Source organism: Monopterus albus, unplaced genomic scaffold, assembly GCF_001952655.1.
Source record: "Monopterus albus unplaced genomic scaffold, M_albus_1.0 scaffold71.1, whole genome shotgun sequence".
NCBI classification, from domain to species: domain Eukaryota; kingdom Metazoa; phylum Chordata; class Actinopteri; order Synbranchiformes; family Synbranchidae; genus Monopterus; species Monopterus albus.
The window spans coordinates 628,076-644,492 of NW_018127951.1; the positions used below are offsets into that span (position 1 = coordinate 628,076).

The window sequence follows — 16,417 nt, forward strand, 5'->3', positions numbered from 1 at the left end:
GCTCTGTGGAGCAATGGGCACATTTCACTTTCATCTGTGTTTTTTCCAGATGTGAAAACCTCTAAATACCACCTGCACCTGCAGAACACTGGTGGCTAGCATTAGCTGTTTAGCAGTTAACCAGCTAACAAGGAGCATTTAGCAGTTTCAAAAAGAGAATGAATTTTCTCAGAGTTAAAAAAAAGTGTGACTCATGGGATATACAATTTCAAATGAAAGCTAATGCTGCTAACTATTTACTAAGTGTGTATAAAGGCAACTGTTTGCTAACAAGTTCCATCAGCCTAAAAGGTGATCATACTGTATGTCAAAGTTGTTTTCATGGCTGGTTTCTGCTTGCCCCATAAAAAATCTGATATTACAGGTTTAACTGTGTAGGTTCTGTTGCCTAAACTGAGCCACATCTTAGCCTTAGATGAGACAGATCAGAAAACACTGGTATGAATATTTTTTCATATAGGTCATTTTCATTTTAGAAGACACTGAAAATTTAATGTTGCTTTAAAGGAACAAATGCTGTTCTGCTAAGCCAAGCACCTGTTTTGGGCTGTCTGACAATCAATTTAAAAATGTCACCTTGATATTTGGACATTTCTAGACTTAGCAATTAATTGAATAACCTGAACAACAATCACTAAAGAAAATGGTTAGCTGCAGCCCTGGTTTGTAATAATGTGAAAATATACAATTCACAGTGCTGCTGTGTTTGCCACCTGTGTAATGGCTGCTTTTCCTTTCTTTTTGTCCCATGTGACTGAATTCCTGTTTGTCGCTGCAGAGGTGGTGGGTGGGTTGTACCAGCAGCAGCTCAGTGCCATATCACTGCCACACAATGTGAGGAACAAGGTGGGAGGGAGGATAGGAAGGAAGAAAGAGAGAGAGAGAAATATGAAAATAAATGAGAGGGAAAGGCTGATTGGGGGATAGGAAGAAAAGAGGGAGATGAGTCATACAAAAACATTAGTATGCAATCAAGTTGCTGGTGCAGTAAGGACTGTCGTTCTGTCGATGGCTGCCGCAGTCTTTCAAATTTACACTGAAATGTCACACACACAGACACGAGCTCAGTGACACCACTCAAACAACTGCGCTTCTAGTCCCTCCATTGTCTGAGAGAAAATAAAGGAAAAGAAAAGAATTACCATTTCCATGTCAGTTTGTACAGAAGAGCTTCATATATCCAGTTATTGATCCATGTCACACTTTCAGTTCCAACAGAGGGGCTTATTAGAGGAGCTGGAAATGAGTCGGGGCTGAACACACACAACGTTGGCAAAACTATCATTGTGAGGACACTCACTGATATAATGCATTCCTAAGCCCTGACCAAGTTTCAACATTAAAACAGCCCAAAACATCCTCACAACTCAAACTGGTCCTCACAATGTCCATCCATCTATTATCTATAACACTTGTGTCAGCCAATGTCAGCTGGCATTGGGCAAGAGGTGGGGTCCACCCTGGACAGGTCGCTAGTCTATCACAGGGCTGACACTTAGAGACAACCACACACACTCCTACGGGCAGTTTAGAGTCTCCAGTCAACCTAAGCTACATGTCTTTGGACTGTGAGAGGAAGCCAGAGTACCCGGAGAGAACCCACGCAGGCACAGGGAGAACATGCAAACTCCACACAGAAAGGCCCCAGGCCGACCCAGGCTTGCTGTGAGGGGACAGCACTAACTACCACGCCATTATGCTGCCCTCCTCACAATGTGTAGGCACACAAGAACACACACACAGTAAAGAGCTGTGGATACTCTGTTTTCATTTAAAATTGACATTCAACATTAAATACTTAACACTATATCATTGTTCAGTTAGGAATGAGGGAGTCATGTAAAAGAGTGAAGGAGCTATGGAATGATAGTGACTTAAATAGATTTTGAACTAATAAAATTTTTCAAAATAAAAGCAAATTTGTGTAAAACCATAAGACGGCCTGTAGCTCAGTAGGAGGACAGTATGAGGGAGCGTATGAGAGATTAGAGGGAATTTGTTTGTTTATTTGGTTTTCCTGTTAGCGCTGGCAAAAACAGACACTGCTGAAGTGTTTGTTATTAAAGAGTAAAAATGAGCAGGGGAGGAGGCTGAAGAGCTGCAGCTGCATTTCAGCTTCTCTGCAGCAGATTTTAGGCTCGAGCCCATTGTGATGTTTGTTCTTTCAACAGCATACCTGAAGAGAGAGACGGTGTGTGTGTGCATGTGTTTGGCTGGGGGAAGGGGGAGGGGTCTAAGACATTGATGAGCTGCACTCCTCCTCCTCCTCCTCTCTCTCTCTCTGCATCACCATGGTCCTTGGCAGGTCTACGTTACCATGGCAACGCTCACATTGCCGCAGGCTGGCTGGAGCAAGGCGCGGTGGTTGAAAAAGAAAGCAAGAGAGGGAAGAGAGACAGAGAGCGAGAGCTCACTGCAGAGGGAGGGGAGGGCAGGCGAGAATTGGTTCTCCAATTCATTACCCCTGCAACCCCCCTCCCCCAAATCTTATCAGTGGCATCGGCTCAGCTGGGCTTTGGAAAGGCCTCTGCTCTGCTCAGTAGTCTGAACACGTTGGATCCAAACTTCAGACCGCATTTATTATTCATCCTCCTCCTGCTCAGAAGACAGCACCACAGCCTAATGCCCAGCCGCACACACACACACACACACACACACACACACACACACACGCTATAAAACCCAGTTACACACAGAGCCATATACTGCATCATTCTATTACCTTTGGGTGGTATTATGGTGGAGACATACACGGGTATAAGATTACTCTCCACAGATAGAGGTTACAGTGACTAACAGGAAGTGAGGATCCCTCGTTGCTGCAGCTCAGATCTCACCCCTGTGACCTTCCACTGGAGCCTCTGTACTTACTAATGAAAAAGTACAATGATGACCCAGGTTTTGGTCAAATACTGTGCCTGACTGTGAAGATGAGGCTGTTCCACAGTTTGTTCCCTCAAAAGAAAAAGCTTGTTTCTTAATTCTTATCTATACTGATCAACATTCTCAGTTTTGGAAGTTTTTCCCTGAAATGTTTCCCCTGATAATTTTTTTCTGATAGTTTCCAACTAAAAAATGTCACTGATAACTCCAGTTTACAGTGGACATTCCTCTGGTCAATGACAGCTCTGAATTTTCATCAGGTAATAGTAATGCAAGAGTAAATAGGGAATAAACGGGGAAAAACACAGAGCTTCACTCATTAGATAGTATTAGTGATTGTTTTAATTAAAAAATAAAGAGTGATTGCCAGTTTTTAAATAAAAACAGTAAATACTGAGCCTACCTCTTCGGTCTTCTCTATTAAACCTTGGCTGGTTGACCTTTGTTGAGAGATTGCATGTCTGGGGTGATTGAACCGGTCAGGAGCTGACACCACCATGATCCTCACATCTAGAGCCTCCAGTATTTTATTTCTCTATTATACTGTCTCATCTAACAAAAATAAGCATAAAGATGCCATTACCAGGTCAAAGTTCAGACTGGTTGAACTCTGGATGAGGCAAACAAGGTCTGATCAGGAAGGGAAAATATCACTTTGGACAATGTACAGTATATGTGCACATCAATTTTAAAGACAGGGCACAATTTGTTTCATGGCTTGTATTTGTATCCACAGTGAAGTCTACTCCCTGTTTATGATGGAGGGCTTACCTGTTTGCCAACACCTACCATTTAAAGACCGAGCACCCTCCACACCTGCAGGTGTGACTTCATGTGAAGTGACCCTGCAGTGAAATGCTGGAGGAGGGCAGCCGTGCTTGGGAAAGAGCCTTTATCAGACTGGTCAGTGGGGGCACAGGGACTAAAACTGGGGTAACAACTTCCTTTTATACTTCCATTTGCGCAAGAAAATGAATGGACATGTTGCTTTTCATTTTCACATATAAAAAGGTGAACACATTCACACCTGCATTCCTCTGGAGAACGTAGGTTAAAGGTTAAGTGCCTTGCTCAGTGGCACTTTGCGAAAAGTTGTAAAAGAAGCAGAGATCATTACTCATTCTCTCCCACTCACAATTTTCAACAGCAGGTGTGTTAATCTGAACCTACTGGTCAGCAACTTGCCTCTCCAAAAAGAATCCAATTAATTTCCTGTTCCTTGGAAACAAAAGTGGAGGACGACAGCCAGAGCTGTGTGCAGCAACGAGAGACGAACACACAGAGAAGGGCAGTCACAGCTGAGAGCAGATAAAGCAAGGGAGATCTGAATTCTGACATCCTGCATATCTCAGATGAGAAAGGAAAGAAGAAGATTCAGATTTTGGCCGATAGTGAGCTCTAAACATGAAGATAATGAGATGAGATTCTGACACATCCTCTTGACCACACACTGCTACACACAGACACACATGCAGTCGGACTACTAGTGCAACCATTACAAAGGATTTAGAAAATGGCAGGAACTGGACAACCATATGCATAAATATAATTCTGCTATGGCCAAAACAGCTCATGCTTTATTCAGCTCATGCAGTATTGTACAAGAGCAACTGCCTAACATGCAAACAGAGGCAGCTACACTGAAATTGTATTTATTCTCAAAGTAGGTTTATTTTAATTAGACGTCTCATTGGGAAATACATACATACAATACAAACCAAGTTTTGCTGAGAGTTGAAGCTAAATGACCAGGTGTGCTCAGACTGAACACAAAGCAAATATTAAACACAGCATGATGCAAAAACTCAAGTGAATTCACCCTGGGCAGTAGGAATCTAGGCAAAGATGTATCTGTTGAAAATGCTTCAACTTGAGCCAAAATGATCCAAACGAATCCAAAGACTTCATGGGACCAATTCATTAAAGATACAGATAAAGAGAAATAAACAGGACTGCAGTCGCCATCTTGTATCCACAAAAAAGAAGAGTAGGAGTAAAATGAATTATATATAGAAAAAACTTACTGATGATTACAGTCGTTTTGTTCGGCCTAGTTGAGGCCAAACTGGATCATAGCTGAGCTTAAGTAATAAAGTATTTTCACCTGTATGTGTAAACTGTTTCATGATGGGCTGGGTCTGAAACTGATTTATAAATACAGTAATCATGGGTAACAGATTGGATGTGGAACAGATCTTTGCAGAAGCAAGGTGGGAACAGGTTTGCAAAACAGGATCGTGCAACATTTCAAACCTCCAAATGTGACTGCACTAAAATCTGTGGACAAAACTTCCAATTTCTGATTTTCAGGTAAATATGGGAATCACTGGTGCATGAAGGAGGAAGGTCTTAAGTAGTAACATCTTGAGTTCCAAGTGTCTCCACCTACAGTATTAAGGTGCTGTCCTCAGCTCCATGCTTTTACTGTATTTATGATTTTCTTGTTTCAAGAACTGTTAATGTTGTATTTCTACATACTACACAAAACTGGATCATTCAAAGGTGTAAAAGAATTTAAATGTGGTAGCGAGAAGAAAGTTTTATTTGATTCAGTTAGGTTTTTTTTTAAGTAGTCACCTTAGATATAATTCACAAGGAAGGAAAATAATATTCATGTTAAAAATAAAACATTTGTGCTTGAACGATGTGAGATTTAGACAACAGTAAAAAAAAAAAAAAAAATTCATTTCACTTACTTTAAGCTCAGGCAGCCACAAACGCTCACTCTTTCAGTTACACAAGCATATGCACATGCACTCAAGCCTGCAGACTCCAGCTCTGAAGCAGACGCTCACACGCACATTCAACATACCTGTGAGGATACACAGAAATCTGGCATTAGATGTGACTCACGGGAATACACTTGATCCAACATCTGACATCTGTGGCTCAGTGCTTTAATGGCTGCCTGCTAAACCAGAACACTAGACGTCATGGTGGTGAGCCAAACCTAATTTAGTAAGCAGGAAACTATTTTAAAAATTCTCTTTGGTAATGATAAGGTTTAATTTATTAAAATAGTTTTGATCATTTTGGGTCCGGCCACCCCTTTGGAAAGAGTAATGCTTGTAAGAAAATGTAAATGCACGTGAATTTGGATCAATAGAGCCTTGCAGCATGTGCAGAGGGTTACTACAGATGGTAAGAGTGTGATAGCACCAGTGGTGCCTGAGCTCATTAAGAAACAGGACCATACTCCGGTGCAGAGCAGGAAGAGGGAGCAGTGAGGGGAAGGAGGAGGGGAGGATGCAGAGCCTGGACTCAGATTTTTAACCTGAGTGTCACTGAGATCTGATGATTCAATGCTGAAACAGAAAAATTACAGATCCCTTCCTTATGCATTTGCAACAGAAGACGTACACTGCGTTAGTGAAAAGAAATGACAGCATGTACATAATAAGCTCAAAGGTTGTTCTGAAGCTGCACACTGGAAACAGGCTGGACTGTGGCGCCATCTTCCTGTCAGAGGAGGTATTTGGATTTGTTTTGTTTTTTGCTCTTGAATTAATTTTTTTGCTTGTGGTGGAGATGCAGATTTACAGACTTGGGATCCACAACAGGTTTTGATGCCAAAGATTTTGTGGACGCATGTAATATCTTTTAAGTAAGCCTTGCATGTCACCAAACTATATTCATGAAGGGTTTCTTGCATAGTTGACAGAGTTGAGAGCCATCTGAAAAGATCTAAAATATCATCTTGAAACTCTGCAATGGATCTATTTAATAGTAGGCCAAAATACAAAAGACTTCATGGATTTTAATGTGCACAGAAACACAATCTCATCCAGTTTTTGTCTTGGTTGTGTTCAGGGAGAAGCCAATGTTCCATCAGGACATAAATGTGAACCTACACCCAAGTTACTTCTTATTTGGTGTACTGTGGTATATACTACTGCTGTTTTTTCATTTACAAAATAAGTTTGCAAATAAATGTTTTAGCACAAAACAGATTTTCTAGTTTATCTCAGACAAATGTTTGCCTTCCCTGACAACACACATTCCTTGGAAAACTTCTCTCATATTACTAGAGAACCACTAAACTGGATGAACTCTGTTGTTGTTGCACAATTTAAAAGTCAGAGTTACAGGACAAGTTCAAGTTTCATTACTTCAGGATGAAATCACTGGGCTAATAAGGCATGACAGGAACACGCTGCACTACAGCACTAGCAGCGGGCTGACGGCAGGACAAAAACACCATCTTCTTTTCATTTTCATGTAATTTTCTTTAATCATTTTGGAGGTTGTTTTCTAACATGTTTTCCTGCATACACATCATTTTTCCATTACATGTGATTCAGATCCTAAAGCACAACAACAAAAACATTACAGCAAGTTACATGACACAGAATCATTATTCTGTCTTTATATCAGCCCCGGTTTTCTGAACCTGCTGCCAAACACACATACTGTGTCACTCGCTGTGCTCAAAACGATAGGAACATTGGCCTTAGAGCTTAGATGGACCCACTTTAGAATTCATGCTATTATTCTATCGGCTCAGGATAAACAGGTCTGGATTAAATTAGTAGCAAACTGGCTCCCAGACAGGTTCACAAGGTCAGAAATAAACACAGCAACAAAGTGACAACAAGCTAACCATCATCCATTTTACTTTTCTTCTTCTTTTTCATCTTCTTCTTTCCTGAGCCCTCCACTACATCATCACATGAAGTGTCTATTGGTTCACATTTCACTGTTACCTCTTCCACCTTCACCGTCACACTGGGATCCACTCCCTCTTCCACCTCATCTCGTTCCCTGTGCTCGTTTTTCTTCTTCTTCTTCTTCTTTTTCCTTTTCTCCACTGAAATGTCACCCTCCTGGAATGGAAGCTCCATCATCACCTCCTCCTGAATTTCAGTTACAGGTTCCTGTTTTACTTTCACCACCTCCAACACCTCCTGTCGCTCTGTCTTTATCCGCTTTTCTTTCTTTTTCTTCTTCTTCTTCACTTCACCATCCTCTTCTTCATGAGCTACTTCTTCTACAAATCGTTTGACCACCAGTGGGCAAATGGTTGTAGGTGAGAGCCCAAATGCGGCTCTGTCTGCTTCACTCTCTGCCAGCGTAGAGGTTTTACTGCCGAAGGGGTGGAATCGCTGTTTTAGCCCTGGCGGTATGGAGGGAGCCGGGGCAGCAGGGATGACCTGAGGCGCCTGGTTGGCACTGCTGTCTGCGTAGCTTTCACACACGTTCAACAGGCCTGAGAAAGCAGAACCAAAAACCACAGCATCCGATGACTGCTTGTTGCTAGTGAGCAGGCGGAGCTCTGAGGGACCATGGGTGGACCCCAGGACGCTGTAGATCTGCTGGCCACTCCCAGGCTCAGCTCCGCCTGCAGCAGTAGGAACCTTCAATGTGTGGAAACCTGACAGGGGCACCTTGATGTTGGTGAAACTGGATGCAGGAGGGAGAACTGAAGTTAGGTATAATTCACACAAACACAAAAACAACGAAATAGACAAAAGGGGAAATACTTTACCCACCATTCAGGGTTAAAGTTGGCAGGAGCTTTAATGAGCCATAACTCCTTTTTGGTTTCCAGACTCCCTGTTAGAGTGCTACTGCAGGGCTTATGGCAGAAAGACACAAAGTCAGCAGGACACTGGTACCTGGTGCTCTTCTTATCTGTGGATCCAAACAGCAGGTTGTAATCATTTATCACTAAAATCTGAGCACTGGAAATACACAGAACTGCCCAGAAGAAGCGCACAGAAGATGAGTGCTTACTTTTCTCTGGATTAACTTTCAGTATATTAGGTATTTTTAGTCAGATAGAAATTGGATAGATACTTTATGTATTAGAAATGTTTAGTGGAGATAGGATGTCTAGTTAGACTGTTAAATGCTTAGTCATGCTTATGAGTTTCTACAGGGTACATCTGGTCAAGGATAACTAGAGAGAAGAGTTGATGACTGTCAGCAGACAGGGTGTTTAATATTATTATTATGATGTGTATAACTGTAGCCTTAGCCATAATATGTTCTTATGTTTAATATCATGACATGTCACTAGAGGTCGTGTGAGAATGTTTTTAGCTACACACCACTTAACCAACAGACACACACATGCACATTGATTTGCTTCATGTTTTGACTACTGCTATGTCCAGCTGTAAAGCTGGTAACAGAGACGTCTCGGTTGACGTTTCTGTGTAGTATGGGGCTAGCCCAACCGAGGGGATATAATGTATAGGCCTGGTGGGTTCAGGGTCTTTCATCTTACATCTGCCTGGGAGCAGTTTGGAGGTGCAAGATACCTGAGCGTGTAATGTTAATTTTACCTGTGATCCTTTGAATAAATCAGCACTGTTTTGTAGTTACTTGGACTGTCTCGTCTCTCAGAGTTAGCAATGGTAAGAAGAACCAAAGTCTAACAAGTAGCAATATGACCTTACTAGTGTGTCCCCTCCTGTGATAAATACATTCTATGGTACGAAATACTCCTATTTTAATTACGTAAAGATTTAACGCACTCTCGCTTTGTCTTAAATATTGGATGACAGACAGAAACATAATCAAGGATTTAACAAGACCATAATTCAGTCACAACTAAACTAGTTACAATTTTTCACTTAAAAATACCAATAGTAACAATACATTAATATTTTAACTGTAAACAATTATAGGCGATAATCTTAGAAATGTGGGGTTAAGCCTGCTGTATTTCGTACTCTCAGTAAAACTGTCTTTATAAACATCCTGAAAATCTAAGTGAACTAGCTGACTGTTATTAGCATATCATTCACCAACACCAACCTTGTACAATCAACGTACCCGTTTCTTTTTGCTTTATCGGTGATTTTGTAGAAGAATTATCCTCCTCATCTTCGCTTGATGAAGATGATACGTCTCTTGGCATTATTAAGTTTTAAAAATAATGTCAAAGGTTGGAATTTAAGTTTTCTACCACAAAACGCATTGCTAAGGGGTCGCACATGTGTTGATGCTAACTGACTGTGACCTCTCGATGTTTCACCTCCGTGCCAGGTTTGGCTGTAGTTCTATAGCCAAGCTTGATGAGTAGATTTGCATTGACAAATCAGGTAAGGAAACTCAAACACCCATAATGCCTTTCGCAAGATTACGTAACGTTCTAGCGTTCGTTGTGGAAGCAGTTGACAGCAAAGAGGAGCAGGCCGAAGTGGGTAAACAAAACAAACATATGAAAAAAGGAGCTAAAACGACCTAAGTATTTGATCTAATTTTATATCGATACAATATGTAACATTGTTCTAAATCGATCTGAAACCAGTTAAAGTAGAAAGTTGTTAGCTAAAAGAGGGCGTACACCTGTCAAAGCTAAATAGGTTAACGCAGCTAACGTGTACTAGCACGTTAGCAAACTAGCTAACTCGTTGAACCCGCTCAGTTTTGCTAGAAGCCATGTCGTCCCCCTCCTCCGCCAGGCGCCAGTGGTGCTACCTGTGCGACCTGCCAAAGATGCCCTGGACTGTGGTGTGGGACTTTAGTGAGGTGGTTTGCCGTGGCTGTGTAAACTACGAGGGAGCTAATCAGATTGAATTCCTGATCGCGAGCGCCCGACAACTGAAACGAACCCACGGCATGCAGGACGGCAACGTCAGGTCACCTGGTCCCTCGCCAAATAAACACGGCACATCTGGCAGAGGAGAAGCGGCGACAGACGGGGGCAGAACACACTCCGATCGCTTCGACAGGGGAGGAAGAGGAGAAAGTACCAGCTCTGCTGTTCGTGTGCCGCCCAACGGGCTGCACCGTGACGCCCAGCCGTCACAAGAAGTGAACAGTGAGAGCCCCAGCAGCAGCCGGAGACCCATGCTAAGCGCTGCCATACCCCCTAGCCTAGTAACTCAGAGTATTGCAGGAATTCCCCATGGGCTACTTGCCGGCATGCCGGCGGGTCTGACAGCCAGGACAGCCCCCATGAGCAGTCCCATGATCTTCCCTGCACCGGTGCTGGCCGAGATGAGCCGCAGGCAGCTGGGCATAGGGATGGGGATAGCCCCTTTTATCACTCCAGAGCTGGAGCGAGAGCTCAGTTCATCCCAGAACCAGCCCAAGACACAGACGCAGGTTCACACTGCTGTGGCTGGCACCAGCGCCGGCAAAAGTACAGGCCTCCCTTCTTCGTCTTCCTCCATAGCTGGAGGTGTGAGCCAGACCAGCCCCAAGCCTGCCTCATCTCCAGCCAGGCAGCCACGCCCCCTGGCTGCAAGGTCAGGAGGGGAGCCCCTGGGATCCAGCACCTCAGCAGAGGCGGCCACCACAGCTGCAGCGTTACCCCACAGTGGTGCCTCTGAGCTGGCATCAGCATCCGCCAGCAGCACCCTTTCAACCGGAAACACACTGTCCTGCACTTTGTGTCATGAGAGGCTGGAAGACACACACTTTGTTCAGTGTCCATCAGTGCCAGGGCACAGGTTTGTGTGTATACTGGTTTTTTTGTCTTGTTAACTTGGCATTGTATAGTGAATAGCCTGAAACAACTTCTGGATTCATCTTTCCATGAATAAAATACTGCGTTCTGGGGGGGCTTTCAGTCTAAACAAGTAAGCAATATAAGGTCACCCTTCAGGCTCTGGTCATTTATAAGTTTTTACATTTTACAGACTACAGAAATAATTAGATACTTGAACAAATAATAGGTTATTAGTGAAGCAGCCATTAATTATTGGTGCCCCTGATCATTATATCCCTGCAAATGTTTAATAATGTGTTCTCTCCTCCATCAAATATAGGTTCTGCTTCCCGTGCACCAGAGTGTACATCCAGAGCCGGCGGGGTGATGGGGAGGTGTACTGCCCCAGCGGAGAACGCTGTCCATTGGATAACTCCCCCAACAGTCCCCCGTGGGCCTTCATGCAGGGAGAGGTATCGACCATACTGGGCACTGCTGGAGCGGGAGCTCCATCAGCTGCTGGATCTGGAGGTGGGACAGGGCCTGGAGCTGTGGCAGCATCCGGGACCGGGAGTGGAGCTGCCAGTGGAGCCGCAGCTGGGAGTGGAGATGTCACCGTCAAGAAAGAGAGGGAGACGTGATAATGATTTCCATGGAAACCAGGACCCAACACAGCAACAGGCAGGTCCACAGACATCTGACCACCTATAGTCTGAGGTCTGGCAGCATTTTACACTGGAGGATTGTTTTATTAGAAAGCACCTTAGGTTATTCCATCCTCAAGTGAAACATTTGCCAGACTACTATGACAGCAACAGGTTCTTGGTTTGTGAAAACTTGTTTGTTAAATATGTTATTTAAATTTCATTTGAATAGGCATTTTTGTTATCAATAATTTTGTCTTGACTTATTGATTCGCCAAATTTTTTTATCATCCAGGCTCTTCAGGATATTGGAAAGAAATTGATAAATATTAGGGAACTGGATGAAATGTTTGTTCCTACTGTGTTTATGTTGAGCTAGATTAGCCTAATCCAACCACGCAGGTTTGATATGATGGGATATTACTCTGTGTAATTTAATTATTTTAATTCAACCCCAGAGTCGTATCACATACCAGAAGAGGCATCTGCACTGGACCGATGGATTTAGAAGAGAAGCAACACAGTGACCCCACAGTTCAAAACAACCTCCCTTACACAGGTTTAAGTCCACCTGCTCAGAACACCCAAGATTAATCAGCACTCAGACCTGAAGTCCCACAGATTGCCTTCACAAATTGTCATTTACCTTTTTTTCTAAACAAGTTTTAACCTAAACCCTGTAGTTCTGATGCAACAAGAATGTGAAATCAGATTTCACTGACTGATCACTTTAAACCTCCTACTGCATCCTGTGCAATGTAAGCGCATCCTCACCAGCTATAGAAAACAGACTGATGTAAAATACTTAATCCAGTAAACAGCAGAGATCTGGGTGAAATAGCACCATAACAGCAACTGATGTAACCGTGTACATACAGTTAGATGACAAATTAAAGGAAAAGCCAACATAATGTGTCTAAACTGATTTGAACTCTACTGGAGGGACGATCACAATCCTTCCAAAAGATATTGGTGTATTGATAATGGTCGCTTCAACATTACGATTTTGGCTTCCAACGAATATGAAAACAAAATAATTGATATAAAATAAGTACTGTGCAGCACTGTGCTTCACAGTGATGCTCTCGGTTGTCTCGTGGTATAAATCCAGCGCACCCAGTGCGAGGAGATTTTGCTCACATCTGGTGAAGTGAAACGTTACTATGGTGATAACACCTAAACTCATTACTGTATATGCAATAAAACCTCCTCAGTAAAAATAAGAGTAATCTGTCAAAACCCCCACTAAACAAGCATATACTTGCAGAGAAGCAATCATTTCAGCTTTGCTTGCAGTCCGTCATGCATTGCCAGATTGTGTTAAGTGTAGCAAGATTGTTATGAGCAAGCTAAAATGAAAGATGACTGTATGTAGCCTCACTGTTAAATGAGAGGGAGAGAGATTGATGTGGGTTTCGTAGTGAAGCCAGCACACGGAGGGACTTTTTAGGTTGACAGGCAGTATTGTTAAACTGAAGTAACAAAACATTCTTTGTAAAATAAATGTAGGTAAAATAATTTTGTCAATTACAATTAAGTAGATGAAATACTTAATCTGTTATTCAGCTGAATCATAAAGATAAAAAAACACTGTTAAAAGACAAGTTTTTTTTTTTTTTTTTAAGTTCAATAAATGCATGATGTTGCCAAAATCAATGAGAAATAGTGTTTAGGATTTTTGCCATAATTGTGCACCCTTACACGGGTGATCTGGTGAAGGCCAAAGCATACAATTTCCATCATGCTCATTCTCATCAAACCCCTCAGTGCCCTATGGATGGGGGCGCTGTCGTCCTGGAAGACACCGCTCATTTATTCAGGCTTCTCCTTTCGTTTGCCACTCATCTGTAGATGTACTGTTGGAATCAGTTACTCAGGGCCAATCAGCAGCGGCTACTTTGTTGTAGTAGTTGTGCCAGTTCCTGTCGGCAGTAGCTCTAGCAGCAGAAAATAAAGTAAATGCAACAAGACTGGCTCACTTTGCTACAAACAAAAACTTGCCCCACCAGTTATGTGGAAGATACTGTAGTCGCATGAATCTTCAGGTTATACATTAAGAAACAACCAGTGCTAACAGGACTGTAAGACCACGGAAATGTCTCCATTCCTTTTTTTTGGCCACTAGTATACTGATAAAGAATTGGCATTGGTGCGATTTGCCAAAGGTAGCTTGTATAGCTGCTCGTAGTATCTTGTTAGCAGACCTAATATAGCAATGATTATTGTTTTGAGTTACCCTTCTCAGATTCGAACACAGTAGTAATGCTCCAGTGTTTATTGTAACTGTACACTCAGCATTGTGTTTCCACAAAAAGCACAAAGGCTTGTATGACCTTTCCAACTCAAGCATGCTACAACAGTAGCCATAGCTGTAATGATGAACAAAGTGTTGGCCGGCAGGGGGGTCGGACCTCTGACTGGTGAAGTGAAACACAGGCTGCTCCGAGGCGAAACGAGGTGGAGCTTAACAGTCTCAGACAAAAGGCCATTTTCTCTGCCAGCGTTTGGGCTAAATGAAATATTTGTGCTTCTACAAATACAATTTACATTAACTGATGTGACACGAACAGTTATGACAAAGTGAACGTGTCCTGGTGCACAAATGAAAGGAAAACAAATCTCCCACTAAGACACCTCCACATGCAGACATGAGATGTGGACAAAATGCCAGTAGCAACATTAATGTGTTTTTTTTTCGTCAGCTTTAAATGAAGCCGAATGACTCAGAGAAAGGAGAACAGTTGCTGTATACAAGCAAGCAGTTAATCTGTCGAAGCCTCAGACAGCCACATAATGTTTGACTGTATTCATACAAGATCCAGCCCAGCCTACGCTTTATCCTGAATGTATATTAAAAATATATCTATTGATAGGCCTAGCGCTATATTTTATACTAGAATGTTAAATGTTATATACTGTATAGATCTATGATAGTATGTATGTGCAATCCTTAGTCATATGCAACAGTTTGGAATATTAAACAATTAGTTATTGTTAAACCTTTTATTTTCCACCAGTGAGAATCCATCTAAGAGCAGAACTGTTCTTCTGTAGTCCAGATTTAGGAACGGGTTTCTCCCAAAACTGGAGACGGCGACAGCTTCCTCTCATGTGACATGACTTTGGAACTACTACGGAAGCTGTCACAGTATTCAGATTTTCAGTTGTGAAATTATCGGCACTGCAGTTGATTTTGCTTTCCATTCATGGTCAGTGGAACAACGTGGCGAACCACATGTACTGTACATCTAACCCCGTTTATCTGATAGTTACATATCAGGGATTTAACGAACAGCCAACGCTCTAATAACTATACATTTAAACTGACCTGTTTTTTTTGGTGGATTCTCTCTTTATGTGCAGTTTGTACTTGTCAGTACAGAAGCACAGACAAACCAAAGGTATAATTTTATGCCCATGCTGATGTTTTTGGATGTAAATGTTTTATGGAGAAATATCTGTATTGCTATATTTCTTAGCTAGGTCTTAACTGGTTTTTTTCATCAAGCCAGTTTACTGGCCTTTGTGGTCTACTGTACTTATGGGATTTTACATATTAAAGTCTATAATATTCAGCAGATATGTATGTAGGCCTTCGGTATTGAGAGAATATCCCATAGATCAGGTCTGTTATAAAGAAATGTCTTTGAAGAAGTGGAATTTAAGTTTAATATGCACTGATACATCATGCAATCCCTGTTAAGTGCCTTTTTAAAATGTCTGTTTGGGAACCTCAGGGGAAGTAGGACTGCAGTGGGGTTTTTTTTATTGTCTAATCCTATCGCCATCACACAGCTTCTGCTTTTATTTGAAGCCTTTGTAAAGTTGGCTGCCATTGATTGTTGGTAGGTCTCTTTTCGCACCTACAGTATGTCGCAATTACTTTCATTTGTCTTTTTTTTTTAGATTTCTTGGTTTTATTGCAGCTTCATGTACAAAATAGAAACCAGGAATAAATGGGATGGAAACTTTTACTTGTCTGTTTTTAATTTTACCACTGAGATTTAATGTAAAATATGAGAAATTCATACCCTGCTGTTAAAGTCTCTGAATGTTGTTCAGTTAATCCAGTGAAACTTGAAGTTAGCCAGCTAGAATTCTTATTTACCCTTCAACATAATCCTTCAAACTGAAGTGGTTTTGTAATCTTGCTTTATGACCCAGGATAATGAGTTGGTCCAAGTGGCCAGGCCCGGCCCTAACCAATCTGGCGCCCTAGGCAAGATTTCAGGTGGCGCCCTGTTGCATCGCAGTAAATTCCACTGCTAGTGTATATACTCATAAGAAACGTAATAGCTTTGTCTTGGACATTCTTTTATTTAAATAAAGCAATTACACATTCAAAATACTTAGAAAGAATTAAAGAAACAAATACAAAAAATGAACTGAACATATGAAATACAATATAAATAGCTTACATAAAGTACCTATTAATACTCCCAAAATAAAAAGTGTAAACAAGTGACATTAACTTAAAAATACAATATAAATACGGCACTGTGCAAAA

General features: G+C 41.9%; 2 protein-coding genes across 3 annotated transcripts; one reads left to right on the forward strand and one right to left on the reverse strand.

Moving 5' to 3' along the window:
* Nucleotides 1–7,088: 7,088 nt before the first annotated feature.
* polr1g (RNA polymerase I subunit G) lies at nucleotides 7,089–10,246 on the reverse strand. The gene is made up of 3 exons (XM_020605593.1): nucleotides 9,664–10,246; nucleotides 8,373–8,514; nucleotides 7,089–8,283 (listed from the first exon to the last, which is right to left on the reverse strand). The coding sequence occupies exons 1-3, from the start codon at nucleotides 9,746–9,748 to the stop codon at nucleotides 7,479–7,481; spliced, it is 1,032 nt and encodes a 343-aa protein (XP_020461249.1). The 5' UTR covers nucleotides 9,749–10,246; the 3' UTR covers nucleotides 7,089–7,478.
* On the forward strand, nucleotides 9,966–15,876 carry irf2bp1 (interferon regulatory factor 2 binding protein 1). Of its 2 annotated transcripts, XM_020605591.1 has the most exons (4): nucleotides 9,966–10,030; nucleotides 10,296–11,288; nucleotides 11,607–11,947; nucleotides 12,369–15,876. In XM_020605591.1, exons 2-3 carry the CDS (start codon nucleotides 10,330–10,332, stop codon nucleotides 11,905–11,907), a joined length of 1,260 nt encoding a protein of 419 aa, XP_020461247.1. In that variant the 5' UTR covers nucleotides 9,966–10,030; nucleotides 10,296–10,329; the 3' UTR covers nucleotides 11,908–11,947; nucleotides 12,369–15,876. The 2 variants fall into 2 exon arrangements, with proteins under 2 accessions (XP_020461247.1, XP_020461246.1); XM_020605590.1 differs by lacking the exon at nucleotides 9,966–10,030 and having other exon boundaries at nucleotides 10,251–11,288.
* The last annotated feature ends 541 nt before the right edge of the window (nucleotides 15,877–16,417 follow it).

What these genes read in the sequence shown, in the direction of transcription:
- irf2bp1 (XM_020605590.1), top strand. Translation starts at nt 10,273, where the DNA reads ATGTCGTCCCCCTCCTCCGCCAGGCGCCAGTGGTGCTACCTGTGCGAC. An exon ending in CCATCAGTGCCAGGGCACAG is followed by an intron (nt 11,289 to 11,606) that starts GTTTGTGTGTAT and finishes CATCAAATATAG; the next exon opens with GTTCTGCTTCCCGTGCACCA.
- polr1g (XM_020605593.1), bottom strand. Translation starts at nt 9,748, where the DNA reads ATGCCAAGAGACGTATCATCTTCATCAAGCGAAGATGAGGAGGATAAT. An exon ending in GATAAAGCAAAAAGAAACGG is followed by an intron (nt 8,515 to 9,663) that starts GTACGTTGATTG and finishes TTGGATCCACAG; the next exon opens with ATAAGAAGAGCACCAGGTAC. An exon ending in GCCAACTTTAACCCTGAATG is followed by an intron (nt 8,284 to 8,372) that starts GTGGGTAAAGTA and finishes TCCTGCATCCAG; the next exon opens with TTTCACCAACATCAAGGTGC.